Genomic DNA, 21,023 nt, shown 5'->3' on the forward strand with positions numbered 1-21,023 from the left:
AGCGAAGCCAGAGCCGAGCCAAACAATGCTTAGGCTTTAGTAGATAATTCTCAATATTTCTGTAGCTTTTTGTGTTACTTGATGAATCACGACGCGCTTAACAGCGACTGGGACTAGTGGCTTCTGGTGCGATTTGGTGCAGCCGAGCCACAATGCGCTCCTCGGTGGAATGAAATAGCGAGAGTGCCTACTATGTGAACATAGTCTAATGGCACTAAAGCTCCGTGTCAGTTGCTCGTAGAGTGAAGTCATAAGTGAAAGGTAGTGAGGTTAACCAGGCTGAGCCAATTAGGCTACCCTGCACTGGGGAAGGGGTAAAGGGGACTGAAAGAGGAGAAAGAAGGAAGTTCACGCTTTGCCCAGTTACACGGACAACCGTTCATCGCTGAGTTCGTCACAGGCAGTCATACAGGCTGGTGCATTTCAAAAGACGCAGCAGTGCCTTTGTAGCGTTGCACCTCTAGCAGACACACGAGGCAACGGACCCAATATCTTCTCCTCCGTAAAGGGTCTGTTATCTGAGCGCTCCAAAGCTGTCCGAAGGGCACTCCTCTCTTCTTGTGTGTGGAAGTCACATAAGAAATGTTTGGTGGTTTCCTCAACAACACATGTGCTGCAATTGGCACTGCGTGTCATTCCAATTAGAAATGAGTATGCATTTGTAGAAGAAACTCCTATTCGCAGGCGGTAATGTTTTTTCCCGTCGTTTGAAACACGGTAAAAGCTGTAATTACATATGTGGGTCCATGGCATATAGGCGTTGGTTGGTAAACTCTGGGGTATTCCATTTTCATAGAGTTAGAACGTGGGCAAGACCGCTGAGGTGCCGCGCTTCATTCGTTCTCGACAATGGTATCGAAGTTCTTTCAATTATATATGTGCCTCACGGGCAGCTTGGTCGGCGCATTCATTGCCAGTCATGTTGCAGTGCCCAGGTAGCCACTGAAATACAATGTCGAAGCCTCTGTCCACCGCTTAATGGTAGCGTATAATCGTATCTCTGCGCCCAGTTGCTTATGTGAGTGGCGGCGTAGAGCTAATAAGAGCGATAAGAGTGATTTCACCAATCACCGGTGATTGAGGCACAGAGAGAGAGAGCAGCGAAACTCATTCTACGGAACACAACATTCTATTCATTTCACTGTAACAAGCTACGGCCGACAGGGAAACACCTACGTACGACAGTCATCGTATGAGGCCTGAAGTAAAGAATACAGCAGAATGTCACTCATTCAGGCAAGCGGATTGTGGTTCAGCGGACCCATCACCTCTGGCGCTGTTCTTCTGAAATAGGTTAAATCACCCCACGGCATTTCTGCTCTTAGAGGCTCTCGTGTGCGTGTCCTTTTTAATGAGTTAGTATTCTTGGGTACTTCACGCACTCTGTATCTATCTGCACTTCTAACCATGTTTCTGTCTACCTTGACCACTGGATAGTCATTTACGAATGGGTAGTGCATCGGGCTGCTGTGCTGAAGGAGCAGGGTTGAAAACAAGCCGTCACACCGACATAGATCGCTGAGTGTGTGACAATGCGTATATATGTGCCGCCCTTCAACGTACCTCCTTCACGCTGATATTTGTCACTGTACACGTGAGACTGGGTATGTGCTGCTCTTTTCAGTCGGTATATTTCGCAATGGTTTAGCTAGCTCCACCATCAATGCACTGTTTATGTGCCGTTCATCAGTGATCCTCTCGCCAACTCTAGTCACTGTCAGTATGCCATTAGGAGCGCGACGAGTGAGCCAACAATCCTCAGCATTCGCACGCGCCGTCGCGCATCCTCCTGCTCTCGAATGCCACTGGCGGATTTTTCGGCAGCGTACCTAGATGGTGCAGTGTGTCCTGAAAAAAAAAAGAGCGAGGGGAGCCCGGCTGCCGCATGACGCGTTTCTCAGCGTTCGCATGCATCGGCGCACCATACATCTCGGAGGCCCCGCGCAAGCTTCGTTGTGGCGGCGCTAGATGCCGCCGAGTGTTCTTAGGGAAGCGCGAAAGAGTAGTCCCGCTGCAGTACACGCCTCATGCGTAACTCTGGTTTCGGTGGTGCTAATGCGCAGTGGCGCTATATTGATTTCAAACTAAACGCATTACCGTCGGCAGTGATCGTGAGATGTGTTGTGCTGAATTTTTTCTCCTTTATTCTTTTTCTCTCTCTCACTCTCTCCATCTCTCTGTGTTTTTGTTTTTTATCGTTGTTGTTTCATTTAGGTAATTTTAAGGTAAGTTAAGGTAAATTAGGGTAAGGATTAAGGTTTAAGGTAACTTAAAGTAAATTAAGGTAGAATTAAGGTAACTTTGCTACCCAGTGCATGGTAGCAAACCGAACAATATGTTTCCGGTTAACTTCCCTGCCTTTTCCATCTCATTTATCTCTCTCTCTTTCTCAGCCTCTCGTTTAATGAGGAAGCGCGATACACAGAGTTTGTAAAACAAAAAATGAAGTTTGCTAAAGATATATATTGCGAGAGTCTGTTGGTGCGTTTTTAATAGTACCTTCTGAGTAGCGCAACGATAATAGTAAGCGTTAGAATCAGTTTAAGGGAAGTGATGGCGTATTACAGAAGGCTAACAGCTTCTTTGCCCTCACCACCCTAGCTCATTGCAAAAAACATCGAAAACATACTTAGTGTGGCCTATTAGGCACGGCATAAATATATTGCGCAAGCATTAAAACACAGCAAATTTTACTGCTGTGAGCCCACATATATTGTACCAGTATTGAATTATTGCTTGAAAATGTATATAGAATCAGAATTTATGCAAACATTTGTGACATAGTTTGTTTCAGTAGTCCTGAAATATGAAAGCATCAAATTGAAACGCAACAAATCAGATGGAATATCAAACAACTCAAAAATGCGCTACCTATTGTTGAACAGTTCGCAAACTTACGCCACCCAATGGGTCAGAAGTTTTCTGCCATTAACGTACGACAGAATCATTTAGGTATCGGAACAATGAGTGACGTTGGCCTATGATTTCCTGGCGTGTGCATATGATACGAATTTTCCACTTCTCTGCATGATCAACGTTCTCTAAATATTAACTGGAGGAAGATACGTAATTTTTATGTAGACGACTGCACAAGGCGCCTTAGAATGTGGGCATGAAAAGTAGAAAATAACTGCCAACGTACACAGGTGAAAGAGAAAAGGATGGTATAGAAAGGCAGGGAGGTAACTAAACGTTGTTTTGGTTGGCAGCCCTGCACGGGAGGAAGGAGTAAGGAGATAAACAGAGAAAGAGAGAAAAATGGGCGAGCACGAACAGAGTACACTATGGAGCGGTAGGGGGTGGTGTTCCTAAGGTATAGGGGGAAGGCTCTTAGACATCACAAGCATCCGTAACGCTAAGAATGTCTTCTGCGTGGATGTTCTTTGGTAGCACTGGCCTAGAACGCTTAGTTCTGATAGTGGACGATTGTCCAATTGATCCACCACTCTGCACATCAATTACCTCTCGGCCCTATAGCGCGGGCAGACGCAGATAATGTGTGCGAGCGTCTCTTTATAGCTGAATGTGTTGCAGACTGGACTGTTGGGCATTTCAATGAGGAAGACATAAGAGTTAGCAAATACAACGCCTAGCTACAAATGATACAGCATGGTCTGTTCATGTCGTGGCAACGCAGGTGGTGTGTGCATCTATATGTCCGAAGAAAACGAACACGAAAGGACACACGGCGACAACGTTCGAGTGCCACAGGTGCAAAGTGCACTCACGGGACATAAATCGCAGCCCAGCTGCAGCGTCTGTTCGCGAAAGCGGAACAAAGACACATTGAGCACTTGCATGTGCAGATCGGGTGACCTCACCGGCATTTTCATTCCCGTTGATGTTGGAATGACCTTGAAGCCTTTGAAATATTATGTTGCGTCCCTTGTCATAACTGCAATGAAGTATCTGTCGAATTTCTCAGGCCAGGTGTTCATTGGGTCTGTGGCGCATTGCACTTTGTATGCACATGATTTTGTAATTAATTGAATCATAATGGTACATTCAAATTTTGTACGATTTATAAGTTTTCGAAAACCACGTTATATTAAGACTATGCACGTTGCAAAGCTATTGCCGTTGACGTGATCTTGATAGTACGGAGCTTTAATGCAAGAAGCGAATTTTTGCTGTCAACTTTTTCCACACGTATTCATTCACTGATGGCTTCCTCGTTCTGGTTCAGGTGGCATTCCATGCGAGATTCTCGGAAAGCCAAACGGACCCGATCAGTCTGGACAACATCGTTCTGCGGCCAGAGCCATGCGTCCATCCTGTCCAGTGCGACTTCTTCGATGGCCTCTGCGGTTACATCAACAAATTCCAAGGGGACTTTCGCTGGCTTGTAGGAACGGGTCGGTATGAGGCTCCTCGCATGCAGCCCGCCGTGCCACGAGAAACAGGTATGTTGTGCATCGACGAAGTAACCTTAAACGACTTGCAGTGACTCCCGTGCCAACGTTTACTGCTTCGTACAGCTACGGGAAATTACGAAGTTTTTTATTCTTCTAGTTACCTATACCTCGTTCATTGTTAAAGTGGTGTTTTGTGTCGCAAAACTTACCTCGAACCACTTCGGTTGTTCAAATCATGAAGAAAGCAACTGGTCGAGTATTAAGTCACAGTTTAACCGTTAGCTTTTCTGAGCTCGTTACTGAGCTTCGCGCCTTTGACGCCATCCGCAGGGGCGGGCCGATACCAGAGATAGTGCCGTCTTCAGCTTTCGTGCGCATGTGCCGCTGGGTATGTGCCATTAGTTATGTCGCCAGTCACTGGGTACGTGCAATCATCGTCACGCCAACCTATTCATACACTCATCGTTGAGCCATTTCACTTCATCGCCTTCATACCCTTGTCGTCACACAGTGGCCATCGTGCCGTCGTCGTCCTACACTCGTCCCCATTGCGTGCTCGTCATGTCATCGTCGTCATAGCACCTCCGTCATTCCATTTACGTCCTTCCATCATAATGATGTTATCATTCAATCGCGAATATACCAGTGTTGTCATGTAATTGTCGTCATTCTAGCTTCGTCATCTGATTCTCGTTATGCCGTCATCGTCACGTCCTCTTCCTCATAATGTCGTCATCACTATGTCGTCATTGTATTATATTTATCATTTTAAAATCTTCATCCCATAGTCATGCTGTCTGTACGATAGCGCCTGCATGGAGCTGTGTCAGTGTATGCTCAGAAACAGGGTTAGGAAGTCAGTCCCTAACCCTTTAGTCCATTTGTCGAGTAGCAGGCCAGATACAAGCGTCTTAGGCCAACCCCCCCAACTTTCCTATCATTGAACTTCTCTATCTTTCTTTAGAAAGTAGGCGAACTTTCGAGCATAGAAGAGGGGTGTAATCGTTAAAACGAGCATGCTAAAAACATGCGCTACACTGAAATATACCATAAAATAAGCAGGGTCTTAAAACACCCAAACGACTTGGTGAGCTGGATGTAGGGAGTGACAACGCCTAGCACACACCACAGCTAACGCTTGGACGTTCGCGCTACATACACGTAACTATGTTGTAAGTGTTTTTGCTTATAAAATACCTCATACATGCCCTAGGCAAAGCGACGCCCTTCAGTGGTTGTGGGCGAAAAGTGAATGATCCACACGAATTTCGTTAAGAGTGAATGCTTTATAACTGCGTAAAATTTTATTACCCAAATTGCACATTTCCGACGCGTCAATGCGCAGATTCCCCTCCATTCGCTTACCTGGACCTGACCACGGGCACATCGGACGTTACCGGACAAGTCGCAGACAGCACCTCAGGGACGGCCAAGGCTGTAGGGCTTCTAAGCCCTCTATTCGATGCCCCTGACGATGGAACTCAGCTGTCCGTCCAGTACTACAGAAATGGGCCTGGTAAGTATCATTGCGCTGGCAATTTTCCAAATACGAATAATGTTTCTATATTCGCTGCATTCGCAGGACATTTGGGCAGTGAGATGAATCACGCAGAATGGCTTGTTGCATAAATTAAAAATGTGCACGTTGAACTAAAGCTAGCCAGATCAACCCCGTCAAGCAACTAGCGCTTACAAGAACTTCTTTCTGGTTGGTGAACATTGCCGTGACACCAAGTACTTTTGTTGAAACACCGCGAAAAAATGAAGAGCAACGCAAGAGAACTCGCCTTTACTCATTACAGAAATGCGGTATGTGTCGGCAGAAACACACTTAGGCTGACAAAGACAAGGGGTTTTAGAAGAGTGACGCAAGTTTTTAACCCTTTGTTGTAATCCAAGGGAACAGGTTGTCCCGGTCACATGAACAAGGGGCCAGAACGTACGCACAAGTTAGGTAATGTAACCATTTTGGGTACAATAAAAACTCGGTGCCCTTCCACTCCGTGAAGAAGGATCACCAGCGAATCTGCGCATGAGGGCTTCTTAATGGTGAACTGCACCTCCGCTGGCGGGTCGGCCCGGCATCGTAGTATATTTGTGATCGGCCCTCGTATCGGGAGTGCTTAACGCCTGCATCACATCCACTGCGGGTGGCCGCGGGTCGCCGGTCGTCGGCCCGGCATGGCATTTCCTTGGGATCGGGCCACGTATGGGGAGTGCTTAATGCCTCCTTCACTTCCGCCGCGGGTCGGCCCGACGTTGCACTATCTTCGGGATTGGCGCACGTATGGGCCGATCCCGAAGTGCATAACGCTTGTGCCATCCTTGCCGCGGGTGGACCCGGCATTTCACTATCTTCGAGATTTTTTCCTGCCCGCAGACACAATAGTGGGGATAGTAACTCTTGACAGCTTCGCTGTATTCTTTGTATTTATTGTCGCGTTCCTAACTAGAACGGCAGTATAAGAGACATTACTTCAGCGAGACCGCTGTCGTCCGCCATCTTATTCTAACTCCTTCATCCTGTTCTTATTCCTCTTCCTCGTCTTGTTTGACCTTGCTGGAGCAGACCGCTTCACTCCTCCGCACTTCGTTGTTCACACATCCTGGTGTAAAATTTAAAGACTTTGCTGATGGAGGCATACTCAGTTTGCCCAGAGTCTCCCAAGTACCAGATGGTGTCCAGGATACCACGCTGCGAAGCAGTCCTGATTACTTGAAAGGGCCCCTAAAACTTGTCATTGGAAGTGTCACTGCCTTTCCGTATTAGAACGTGGTCACAGGGTTGTATGTTAGGTATGTCGCTGCTGCGTCTTCTGTCAAAATTTCTCTTCATTCGATCTTTATATGCCTCTTGTTGTTTGGCACTTTTCTTACTCTCAAAAAGCTTTGGGTTATTATGAGAGCCCAGTTCGCGAACCGCTGAAAAAATAGGCACAGTCCCTGATGCAGCGAAAAGGCTGCATCCAAGACCACTCCTGCAAGACGGGTTGTGATGTCTCACTGCGGCTTCGAGGCAGCACTTCCAACCACTTGCAAATATCGGATACATGTTTATGTACTGTTTCGTGTCTCGTACAGCATGTTCGGCGAGGCCATTACCAGCTGGGTGATATGGTGAACAAAACTTGATTGTCATTCTGTTATTTCCCGCCTACTTTGCAAGGTTCTTGCTCCAAAAGGCAGGACGATTACCACACAATAAAATCTTTGTGTCTCGAAAACACTTAGCCTTAAGAAGAGCAATGATGCTGTTGGTGTCTTCCTTTTCTGCACTGGTCATAACCATCTTTGTACATTCATCAATAGCCAGAAAGAAAGCTTGTGTTTTCCTGATGCCTTCCCCTTTCTTTCAGAGCTCTGCGAAATCCAAATGAACGACTTCAAACGGTATACTTGAGTGGTCTGTGGTTATCAATACATCTGTGGGTTGCCTGCAATTGGCTTTATTCGTCTGGCTCAGATGGCATGTTCGGATGTAGGTTCTGGTATCATCCTTCATACCTGACCACGTAAATCTCCTGAGCAGTTTATTGTACGTGCACCCGAAACCGTCATCACCAACGGACTCTGGGGTGTCATGATAGAGATGCAGTATTTTGGGAACCATTGAGCCTGTAACATGGTATTTGCCATCGATACACTTCATTTCTTCGGTGCACTCCCAAACCTTCATGTGATTAATTTCTTGAGGGTAATCAAATGTGGTCGGTACCGGCAAGCTGGACAGTGCATAAGCTTCGGCGAGGAGAAGACCGGGGCGATGGGAAATAATGAAATCAAACTGTTGGATATAATTTACTAGTCTAGCGATGCGTCCTCTTGGTTGTGTCATGCCAAGAAGGTGAGTCAGTGCCTGGTAATCCATGAAATTGGTGAATTTTGTGCCTTCAAGGTAAGTTCGAAAATACTGCACAGCTTTCAAGACAACCGGTGCTTTTTCTTCTGTTGTAGAGTAGTTTATTTCAGTTGGCTTCAGGGTATAGCTGTAGTACCCGACTACATAATGCTTTTGGTGGTTAGATTCGGATGAGTTCTGGTAGAGAATGGCGCCGGTGGCATAATATGACGCATCTGTTTTCAGTACAAACGGCAGGGAGAAGTCTGGTATCCGTAGGATATGGTCCGGCGATATTATTCTCACAAGTTCACCGTACGCAGTCTCACTTTCGTCATCCCACTGGTCAGGTATACCTTTCTGCGTCAAACGTGTGAGACATCTCGTCTTAATGGCATAGTCTTTGATGGAGACCTGAAATATGTCCCGCTAGACCTAGAAAAACACGCAGTGAGTGTATATCATATGGCTTTACTAATTCTCAAACGCTTTCAAGCGATTCCTGCTTTGTACTTTTCGTGGATCCGTCAAAAACTCTTCCAAGTAACGCCACCTTTTCTTTGAAGAAGGCATTTTTCTTGAAGTTCACTTTGAGATGTGCAAGTGTGAAAACGTTCAAAACTTGTGAAATGTGTTTTTCGTGTTCCTGCTTTGTTTTTGAATAAATAATGATATCATCAGTGTAAACGTTGTAGAACCTGTCCACGTATGGCTTCAGGGCAAGCAAGTGGGCACTACGTGAGCGTCATCATACATTTGAGGCTTTTCATAAACACTGACTTGTTTCTGTGGCAACTATTGACGTGTACTCATATCCTTCAGTGTGGCATGTTGACTACTCCTCTCGAAACAATGAGTAAGGGGATACGAACTTTCTTTTAGGTTACATGTTGGGCTGGGTGGAGAAACCTTTCGTTGATAGGCGTTGAAGTCATCTTTTACGTTCAGCTCAGTTTAATTAGGAATGTCTCTTGTTGTGCGGGCCTCTAGTTCTTGTGTCGATTCCGCTGTTGGTAACAAGAATTGTATGCACTGCAGACGGTCTTCAAATGTCACTGGTGCTTTTATCTGAACTTGGTTTTGTATATCTACAGATAGGCCTTGTGTAATTAAAGCTGTAACGGCTGGCGATGTGAGCTTAGGTTCCGCTTCATACAACAAGTGCGTTTTTCGAGTAAGTACTGTAGTAAAGAACCACATTGGTATGTAAAGTGCAGAGCCGCATCCCAACATTCAAGAGGGTTTTGATGGAAAGACGCCGAAAAATTTATTTTGCAATTCCTCCAGCAAGCTGGTACCTTATCTAAAAACAGCATATCATACCACTTTCTAGCGGTGGCTCCGAGGTAGGGACGCATATTATGAATCTTCTCATCGTCAGAGAGCCACCAATTCTCCTCACATGTATAATTGTAAAACCAACGCCAGTTGTTGGGACTCGCAGAGCTTTCCTCCAATATACCTGGTTCCACAATGTTCCCTTCGAGGTTACGCAACCTGTGCAGAGTTGACATAAGTTCGCTCTGATGTATCATCTTTTGTTGCTGTTGTTCGATGACATTAAAAATAAGGCTCACCTCTGTCGATCTTTCCTGCTTAAGGGTGCATCTTTACGAAGGCTCCAGGACCAAGTCCGCAAGCTGCCGCAGCTGTAGATCCACTTTAACTGCAGAAGTTCTCCGCGGCTCATAGAACCTCGGTCCAGCACCACCTCTACGAGGTTGGCCGTTGTGACATCCCAGGCAAGGTCTTTCGCTGGCTCACCTAGCACTTGGTAACGGCTAAAGTATACGTCTGGTCGTGACTTTGTGTTAACGAAGAAAGTCATCCACATGTTCACTTCCACGGCTGCGCCAAAATATAGCGTTCCTAACAAGAACACCAGTATAAAAGAAATAACTTCAGTGAGGCGGGTGCCGTCCGCCATTTTATTCTAACTTCTTCATCCTCCTCTTAACCTTCCTCGTCCTCTGTGACTCTGCTAGAGCAGACCACTTCATATATATATATATATATATATATATATATATATATATATACAGTCAAACCTCGATATAACGAACACGCATATAACGAATTATTGAATATATCGAAGTCTTCCGAAATATTTTTGTCAAACACATGTATTTTTAACTTCCTATAGCGAACGCGGTTTGGCATAAAATGGATATAACGAACTTCACGACGCCAAGCCCTACCTCACTTTAATAGCAGGCGGCAGGCTTCGTTGCACTACAAGTTTGTTGTGCGGCGCAGCAAACGTTCAGGACTACCTCGCAGGCGCTGACAGCGCCACAGATGCCACGTCGTCATCGTGAGTTGACATCCAAAGAAATCGTCCGCATCTCACAACCGCTGACAGCGCCGTTTCCGAACATTCCGAACATTCCGACTTCACAAGAAGCACTTGCTGCGTTGGATTTACTGCGCCGCCACTGCAGTGCTATTCAGGGCAGGGGGTTTGCCCATGTTGAGTGTTTGCAAACTGTGGAACAGGGCGTGATACGGAATGCGATCAACACCAAGAAGCAGGCCGCGATAACGCAGTTCTTTGTGCGTAAATAAATGAACGTGACCCAAGTAAGCATCGTTCGAGTTGCTGTGCCTTCTCTGATTGAATTTTGCTGCTCTTGCATGTATTTTTTACGAAATTTTATATTACGAATTATGGATATAGCGAACTAATTTCCGACTTTTTAACTGTTCGTTATAACGAGGTTTCACTGTATATATATATATATATATATATATATATATATATATATATATATAGAGCAGACCACTTCATATATATATATATATATATATATATATATATATATATGAAGTGGTCTGCTCTATATATATATATATATATATATATATATATATATATATATATATATATGAAGCGGTCTGCTCCAGCAGAGTCACAGAAGACGAGGAAGGTTAAGAGGAGGATGAAGAAGTTAGAATAAAATGGCGGACGGCACCCGTCTCACTGAAGTTATGTCTTTTATATATATATATATATATATATATATATATATATATATATATATATATATATATATATATATATATTGTAACGATGTTAGTAAAACAAGGATATTTATTAAAGGCGAACTTGTGCCCACAAGTAAAAGTCACTGAGGTCGTGCAGAAATCCGCGGCAGTCGCGTTCTCAAGCTGGGCTCGAAAACGTCTTCCTCTTCTCCTCGCGTGACACCTCGTGCGCGTGGCGCGTGCGAGCCGGGTCCAACTGGCTGCCCGTGCCACGAAGATCGCTGCCTGTTGTTGCTGAACAACGCCACTGTACGGCGTGCACAGTGCCCAATGCAAAGGGCGCGCAACTTGAATGTCACCAAGTTTGTCGTGGCATTATCCCCCTCCTTACCGCATCGGCCCGATGCGTGAGAGGAAGTAGGGGTTCCTGTGGGCGCTTACTTTTTTGTTGTTGTTGCTGTTGTTCATGACCTCTCCAGGTAGGGTTTCATGCGGACAACATGTACAACTTCCGTGGAGTTGCGCCGTCTTGGGCTCTCGTGTCTAGCGGATTTCACTTCGTAAGTGACGTCGCTTATACGACGAAGTATTTCGTAAGGGCCGAAGTATCTGCACAGAAGCTTTTCAGACAGTCCACGGTGTCGCACTGGGGTCCATACCCACACCTTGTCACCGGGCTGGTAATGAGCTTCACGACGGCGCTGGTTGTACCGGCTGGAGTCGATGCGTTGTTGGCGGCGATTTCGGTACCTTGCCAGCTGTCGTGCCTCCTCAGCTCGTTGCAAGAAATCATCCAGGTCAGATGAGTTATGGGTTTCTTCATCTAACGGCAACATAGCATCCAAAGTTGTGGATACTGCTCGGCCGAATACAAGTTCAAACGGGGTGACTCGTGTTGTTTCCTGAACGGCCGTATTATATGCGAAGGTGATGTATGGCAAAATTTCATCCCACAGCCTATGTTCAACGTCGACATACATCGAAAGCATGTCGGTCAGTGTTCTGTTAAGGCGTTCAGTTAAACCGTTTGTCTGAGGGTGGTACGCCGTAGTTTTCCTATGATCAGTATGTGTCATTCGCAACAAACATTTCATTAGGTCCGCAGTAGAGGCCGTTCCACGATCGGTAATAACAACTGTGGGAGCGCCATGCCTGAGCACGATATTGTGGACAAAGAATTTTGCGACTTCGCCAGCCGTTGCATTGTACAGGGAATCAGTTTCTGCGTAACGGGTCAGATAGTCCGTGGCCACAACTATCCACTTTTTGCCTAAAGATGATGTTGGGAAGGGTCCAAGGAGGTCGATACCGACTTGTTGGAATGGGGCTTTTGGTGGCTCTATTGGCTGGAGGAGGCCGGCCGGTTTTACGGATGGAGTCTTGCGCCTTTGACACTCGCGACAAGTCTTGACGTAGTGCTGCACTGATGCTAATAACTTGGGCCAGTAGTATTTCAGACGAATCCTGGCGACTGTACGGCTCACGCCCATGTGTCCAGACGTCGGCTCATCGTGACAGGCATGCAAAATTTCTTCTCGCATAGATGTGGGTACGACAAGTAAAAACTTTGTCTCGCTGTTCCCGAAGTTTCTCTTGTAGAGTACACTTCCTCGCAGACAGAACGAGGATAGCCCCCTAGAGAAAATACGCGGCAGTTGAACGTCGAGTCCCTCCAGGCGCTGTATAAGTGGAAGCAAGTCCGGGTCATCTCGTTGCTGTTGAGCAATTTGTGACGCGTCAAAAATGCCAAGGAACGGGAAATCCTCTTCTTCTGGCACAGTTGTCTCGACGGGTGCGCGTGACAAGCAGTCGGCATCGCTGTGTTTCCTCCCGGATCGGTATACGACAGTAATGTCATACTCTTGAAGCCTGAGGCTCCATCTTGGCAGTCGTCCAGATGGATCCTTGAGATTCGCCAGCCAGCAAAGCGAATGGTGATCGCTGACTGCTCGGAATGGTCTACCATAGAGGTAGGGCCGAAATTTACATATTGCCCAAATGACTGCAAGGCACTCTTTCTCGGTAGCGGAGTAGTTGGCCTCTGCTTTCGAGAGCTTACGGCTGGCATAAGCAATTGCTTTCTCCTGGCCGTTATTCCACTGCACTAGTATGGCACCGAGGCCGACGTTACTCGCATTGGTATGAACTTCAGTGTCGGCTGTCTCATCAAAATGGGCAAGGATTGGAGAAGCTTGCAGGCGTTTCCTTAACTCGTCAAAGGCGTCTTGTTGTTCGCTTGTCCACATGAAAGGTTGATCTTCTCTTGTCAGTATTGTAAGGGGCTCAGCAATGTTTGAAAAGTTTTCCACAAATCTTCTGTAGTATGCGCATAAACCCAAGAAACGTCGCACTGACTTTTTGTCTGTGGGTGTCGGGAACCTCGCAACAGCTGCTGTCTTTTCGGGATCTGGCCGAACGCCTTCAGCACTGATGACGTGTCCGAGAAACCGAAGTTCATCGAAGCCGAATTGACATTTTTCCGGCTTAATTGTCAAGTCTGCTGCGCGAATAGCTTCTAACACTAGTCGCAGGCGCTCTAGATGTTGGTCAAATGTGGTGGAAAATACGACCACATCATCCAAATACACTAAGCATGACTGCCATTTCAATCCTGCAAGCACAGAGTCCATCATTCACTGGAAAGTTGCCGGTGCGGAACAGAGGCCGAATGGAAGTGCTTTAAATTCGTAGAGGCCATCAGGGGTTACAAGTGCTGTCTTTTCACGGTCCCGTTCATCCACCTCTATTTGCCAATATCCACTCTTGAGATCCAGGGAGGAGAAAAACTTTGCACATCGGAGCCGATCTAACGTATCGTCGATACGCGGAAGGGGGTACACATCCCGCTTGGTTACGCTGTTCAGTTTACGGTAGTCGACGCAGAATCGAAGCGTGTTATCTTTTTTCTTAACCAGCACTACCGGAGACGCCCATGGACTGCTGGAAGGCTGAATAACGTCATCTGAAAGCATCTCCTCTACTTGCTTCTTGGTGATCTCCCTTTCTTTTGGTGACACCCGATACGGGTGCTGGCATACCGGTCTTGTGGCGTCCTCTGTTATGATTCTGTGCTTCGTAACAGACGTGCGCCGTACCTTCGAGGACGTGGAGAAGCAGTCAGAAAAATCCTTTATCAGGGCATATATCTGTTTCTTTTGGGCTTCAGGGAGTCTCTGGTTGACGGTAATTGATCTGTCGATACTGCAGGTTCCTGGTAGGGCAGTTGACGTAGTTAGGCTGCATAATTTGGTCGCTTCACAGAACTCGTGGAAATAGGCAATAGCTGTTCCTTGTGCGATGTGTTGGAATTCATTACCGAAATTTGTAAGTGCGACATTTGCACGGCCATCGCTTAACTGAACAAGGCCCCGAGCCACACAAATGCCTTTGTTGAAAAGGAGCTCTATGTTTCCATCTGCTATGCCTTCACGGTCAGAAAATCTTTCATTCTCCACAAGAACCATTATACTGCAGCGTGGCGGCACAGTTACGTCATCGTCAACGACGCGCAGTGCAGCGAGACGTCGCTCCTCCGATTCTTCCACAGGTATAGCTTGTTTTGTCGAGAAAGATACACTGGACCTACGTAGGTTAATTATGGCGCCGTTAGCTTGTAGAAAATCCATTCCCAATATAAGTTCCCGTGAACATTCTGGCAGTACAATAAAGTCAGAAACGTATGTGAAGCCTTTGATCGTAAGTCTTGCGGTGCATCGGCCAAGGGGCGTAATAAGATGGCCGCCTGCCGTGCGTATCTGCGGGCCAGTCCACTTCGTCACAACTTTTTTAAGGTGCTTCGCCATCTTGAAGCTTACTACTGAATAATCAGCGCCTGTGTCGACTAAGGCATTCAGCTCGCATCCGTCTATTATCAACCGCAAATCTGACGTAATCGTTTCGTTCCTGCACCTGTAGACTGGAATTATCTCGTCACCGCACTGGAATCGCGTTGGAGGATCTTCGAAACTCTGGTTATCAGCGGCCTCACCTCCACAGGTCGCTTGCTTCAGTTTTCCTGGTGCGGGCTTGGTGAACGACGCCTAGGCAATCTTGGAGACGCGCGTGGGCTAGGCGATCGGTAGCGCATGGGCGACGGTGCCCGTGGTTGATGTTGGCGAGGAGTAACGGGGCTTTGGCGCATCGACAAGTATTCTTCGATCTCCGCTGGCCGTTCACCGTTTCGGGGGCACGGTGCGCTTAAGAGAAAACCCCTTAACCCAACTTGACGGTACGGGCAGAACCTATACAGGTGACCCGCTTCTCCGCAGTGGAAACACAGAGGCCTGCGCTCGTGGTCACGCCAGACGTCACTTTTGCGGGGCCTTTGTTCCTCGAAACGAGGTGCACTGCGTGCTAAAGGCTGATAGGCAGCCGGTGGTTCCAGTAGACGAGCTGCACTGCGTACTGTCGACGGGTAGGGAACGGTCGTCGCAACTGCTCCACTACTGTGTACCGCGGGTTGCCTGAGTACGTCGGCGTACGTTGGGGTGCGCCGCATCGGCTGTGGCTCACGCTCTGGATCCCGTATGACGTTCCTGAGTTCGTCCCGGACAACGTCGACGATAGATAGCGCAGCTGGAGCCTGAGGTATCTGCAACTTGTTGAGCTCTTCCCTGATCACTGACCGGACAAGCTCCCGCAGGGCTTCCAGGTCGTTTGGCAGGCCTCCAGGGAAGACATGGACAGGTGCGCAGCTTGCCTGACGGTTGTATTGCCGAGCCCGCTGTTCCAGTGTCTTTTCGATGGTCGTTGCTTCACATCTGAACTCGGCGACCGTGCGCGGTGGGTTGCGGACGAGAACTGCGTAGAGTTCCTGCTTTACTCCACGCATGAGATGGCGCAGCTTCTTATCTTCACTCATGGTGGGATCAGCACGCTTGAACAGGCGGGACATGTCCTCGATGTACATCGCCACGTTCTCGTTTGTGAGCTGGTTCCTGGCTTGAAGTGCGATTTCCGGCTTTTCTTTACGATCCGTGCTCGCGCACGTTGCTAGCAGTTGTCGTCGAAATTCCTCCCAAGAGGTCAAAGAGGGTTCGTGGTTTTCATACCACGTTTTTGCGAAGTCTTCCAACGCGAAATATACGTTACGGAGCTTCTGTCTTTCGTTCCATTCATTAAAGCTCGCCACTCTCTCGAACAGTTCCAACCAATCTTCCACGTCTTCGAACGAGTCACCATGGAATGTTGGCGGCTTGCGAGGTTGGCTTACGACTAGCTGTGCCGGTGTTACCTGGGTAGTCATTGTGGCGGCGTCCGTTGTGGGAGTTTCTCTTGGCAAGAAGAGAAGAGGGCCGAAATCGGGCGAGTCACCTCGAAGACGGCGGCTGGTCCGCTGGTGTACAGGTGTCAGTTCCACGGGATGGACTCGCGGGTTGTCGGGGCTACGCTGACTTGCGTTCGTGGGGCTTCGACTCATACCCCGCACCTCCACCAGAAATGTAACGATGTTAGTAAAACAAGGATATTTATTAAAGGCGAACTTGTGCCCACAAGTAAAAGTCACTGAGGTCGTGCAGAAATCCGCGGCAGTCGCGTTCTCAAGCTGGGCTCGAAAACGTCTTCCTCTTCTCCTCGCGTGACACCTCGTGCGCGTGGCGCGTGCGAGCCGGGTCCAACTGGCTGCCCGTGCCACGAAGATCGCTGCCTGTTGTTGCTGAACAACGCCACTGTACGGCGTGCACAGTGCCCAATGCAAAGGGCGCGCAACTTGAATGTCACCAAGTTTGTCGTGGCAATATATATATATATATATATATATATATATATATATATATATATATATATATATATATATATATATATATATATATATATATATATAATATATGTATATATATATATATATCCCCAAGGTGTTCGCCTACAAGCAGCTTATGGCAGACGAGGTAGAAGAGCAGCTGATTATAGGCGCCATCGCTATATCTGACATATAACTTGGCCTATCGCCCTTAGTGGGTGCGAGCCATGACAGAGGTTCATCATCATCATATGTGATAGACCAGTAAAACTTTATTGAGATTTTCTCATTAGTCTACATGACAGGTTGGTGGAAATACTGGGTACAACGACGTGCTCCATGCACCAGACCCCGTCCAGCAGCCGGAACACGAGCCCTACCGTCGTTGACACCCCAGTGCATCGAGCCAGCCGAAGGCAACGAGGCCTGCAAAAGACATGAAGGTCATCATCATCATAATAATAATAACAATCATTATCGTCATCACTAGATCTCTTAGTCGAGAGAGCGCCTACGATGCCAACTCAAACCTCCGTGGGAAGCCCCACGCCAACCTATCTGTCGTTCAGAACCCGCGGACGCCAAATACCTTTGACGGATAACTGTTTGAAGACATGGAGGACTGGCTGAGCTAGCTTGAACGTATCGCTGACTTGAATGTCTGGGGCGACGCCATTAACCTTTGCAAGTCTACTTCAGCTTAGAGGACGGCGTACGCACGTGGTTCTAAAATATGAAAGACATTTAACAGCCTATCATTAATTCCGCCGTTGGCTTCTCGATTCTTACACAGGCGCTGATCGCTGAGAACAAGTTCAACTTGCGCTTCGGTCCTGTTTTCAACTGCCTAATGAGACGATTACGACGTACGTTGAAGACATGACACGCCTCTTTATTTGAGTGGATCCTGTCATGCCAGAGGTGCAAAACCTGCGTCATTTTATGCGTGGTGTGAAGGAACCTCCCTTTGTTGGTATGGTGCGGAGACCCCCAAAGACAGGGAAAGACTTCTTCGCTGAAGCTGCCACGATGCAGAAAAAACCTCATCAGCGTCCAGCCTCATTATACCAGGAAGTGAACGCAGCATCAACTGCCGACATGTTCATAGCCTCCAGGAGCAGCAGCACCGAATGACTTCGCGAAATTACTCGTACTGCCGTTTGCCAGGAAATTCAGAAGATTTACGGAGTGAACCAGCCTGTAGTCGGTTCCATCACCAGTGTTATCCGTGACGAGGGCCACCAGGATCTCAATATTTCTTGGTCCAGCGATGAGACACCGGCGCTTGTGCCCGCATCCAGTCAGCGTCTGACATATGCGGAAGCCTCCTTGATATATTGAGTGCCTACATCTCACTCCGACATCATTCAAATCAGCACACGGTGGTTTATGCTTCGACGGCAGCCGTGCGTTGCAGCGAAAGTCTGATTTCTGGCACAAATCGGACAGACGACCACTTTGCTACCAGGGCTGCGAGGCCGGACACTACTGCGAGTGAGCATGCGGATAACGTGCACTGCGTGGCTTTTACATCGACTCCTCTGGTCGCAAAGTTGGCCAGAGGAAAAGGGAAATTGAAGATTATCTCGTGAAGCAGCGCATGCCATTGTCGCGACATCAGTCACAATCAACCTCTCCGAGGTGATCCTCACCGATCTCCTCACGTTTTGAAACAATGGCACAGAGGCACTCGCCAAGTACTAGACAGAAAAACTGAACACACTGGCTGTCGGGGGCGAAATCGCTGAAACTCGACTTGCGCAAGACTTCCCATCGGCGCTTGTACGACATCATGAAGATTCAATGAAGACAGCAGGGTCGACACGTAACAAATACAATTTATCCACACTTATCGAAGAAAAATTTGATTATGGAGTTTTACATGCAAAACCTACGATATGATTATGAGGCATGCCATAGTGGCAGACTTCAGTATAATTTGACCACCTCGGGTTATTTAATGTGCACCTAATCTATGTACACGGGTGTTTTTCGCATTTCGTCCTCATGGAATTGCCACCACCATGGCTGGGATTCAATTCCGTGACCTCGTACTTAGCAGCCCAACATCATAGCCTCTAAGCAACCACGGCGGGTTCATTCCCTCTTGAGTGAAGTGACAAAGAGGCGCTGGTGGTGACCACATCTGAACTTGGGGACCGGGTCTCGGTTGACATAGCTGGTGCTGATAAATAGTGTTCGGGTCAGTGCGTTAGTGGATGTAGTTGCGGAGTATTTTATTATAGGTGACAAACAGGTGACAGTTACTGAAGAAAAGTTATGACGCGTTGGACAAGGACGCACATTCGCACAGCTCCTGGTTAGGTCACGTGGTTATCCCTCTAGGTTGCTGTGCCGCCAGAGTGAAAATTCGTGCGCCGGCGTTTGCTGTTACCTGCTTCAGCCTCCATGACTGTTCTTGCCAGCTTATTCTCGGCGTGCATTTTCTTCTAGAGTACGGTGCAGTGACACATCGTGACATTCTTAACAAACCGGGCCACAGAGCGAGACGTACACCACAAGCGTAAGCAACGCTGCGCATTTTAACGATATCGTGACGTTACCTGCCAGGGTGACTGTGCTGGTTGAGACCAAGAACGAAGGACATTAAGATGGCGCCGCGGTCGCTGAAAGCAATGCATCGCTTTTATTGCTACAATGTGCATGCGCGAAACGAAGCCTTATGGAAGTTCGTGACGGGTGGTCACGTGATGCTTGTTACTAATTTAAACTATGAACACCTGCACCTTTGTCGCTACGCTGCCGTGGCCTACGAAGATCCCATAGCCGACATTACTTATTGCTTCGCATCTGGAGAAATCCTCACTTGTGGCGCTTCTCCTGGATGCATTGACGTGAACTTGAAGCTTTCGGACCAACTGAAGGTGGCGCTTCACGACCTTCTAACGGAATTTTAGTCATGCTTCGTCTCTTCCTCTAAAGTCTGTCAGACGCCACTCCCCAAACATGGTATTATTTCCGATGATGAGGTATTACACATTCGACAGCAGCCCTACCACGTTTCCACTAAAGAATGCCAGGCTATCCTGGCACAAGTAAAGAAAATTCTCGACGATGGCTTCATCCAACCTTTCAGCAGTACGTGGTCCTAAAAAAATACGGAACGCTACGCTCCTGGGCCGATTACAGGACGCAACACATGGTCACATAAATAATGCCTACCCTCTGCCGCATGCCGGTGACTCTGTAGGCAGGTTGAGGCACGCTAAGTATTTTTCATCCATTAACTTAAAATGTAGCTATTAGCAAACAGGTTGATGAGCGAGAACAAGAAAAGACTCCGGATGACCCCTACGAATTGCAAGTTTCTTTTGGCCTCTGTTCTGCTCCAGCCACTTTTCAGCGAATGACGCACACCGTTCTCGCACAGTCGAAGTGGCAAAGTTGTTATGTACATCTCGACGATGTGGTAACCTTCAAAAGTTTCAAAAAACAACTAAAGTGCCTAAGAAAGGTCCTTGAAGCCACCTGCTCAGCCTATCTCTCGCTGAAACCTCATAAGTGTCATTTCGGCTACGTGGAGCTGAAGTTTCTGGGACAAGTTGTTAATGCAGCTGGAGTTCGACCCGTCCCTGACAGGACTACGGCCATCGTCGCCGTTTGCGTCTGATCAGACCAAAAAAAAACAACGTTTTTTCTCTTGTGCGCTTATTGTCGTCGATTCGTTGCTAACTTTTCCAACATAGCCGAACCTCTTTATCGGCTCACCCGAGAAGACGTATCCATCGTCTGGACCACAGAGCCAGAGGCTTATTTTAAAAAGCTAGGACAGCGCCTGCCGACAACACCTGTCCTTGCCCACTTCGTTAAGGAGGCAGCTACAGATGTCCACACAGACGCTAACAACATCGAGCATGGTGCTGTTCTTGTAGAGCAACACGGCGGCATTGAGTACGTCACCAGCTTACGCAAGTTGCACTCTCTCACGAGCGTAGTCCAATTATTCCATTTCAGAAAAAGAGTGCCTCGCAGTCATGTAGGCGACGAGAAAATTTCTGCCTTACCTATATGGACGCCCCTTCGAAGTTGTGACTGATCCCCACTCGCTATGCTGGCTGGCCAATCTCGGCAATTTCTCTGGCCA

At 47.6% G+C, this 21,023-nt stretch overlaps 1 protein-coding gene across 1 annotated transcript in view; it reads left to right on the forward strand.

The window, feature by feature from the left end:
• Nucleotides 1–21,023, forward strand: part of LOC135909443 (MAM and LDL-receptor class A domain-containing protein 1-like) — a 240,271-nt gene that overhangs the window by 80,062 nt on the left and 139,186 nt on the right. The window contains exons 19-20 of the mRNA XM_065441401.2: nt 4,187–4,403; nt 5,701–5,871. Of these exons, the coding sequence (XP_065297473.2) occupies nt 4,187–4,403; nt 5,701–5,871 (388 nt within the window). The remainder of the gene's footprint in view (nt 1–4,186; nt 4,404–5,700; nt 5,872–21,023) is intronic.

The sequence above is a fragment of the Dermacentor albipictus genome, chromosome 3, assembly GCF_038994185.2.
Source record: "Dermacentor albipictus isolate Rhodes 1998 colony chromosome 3, USDA_Dalb.pri_finalv2, whole genome shotgun sequence".
In the NCBI taxonomy this organism is placed as follows: domain Eukaryota; kingdom Metazoa; phylum Arthropoda; class Arachnida; order Ixodida; family Ixodidae; genus Dermacentor; species Dermacentor albipictus.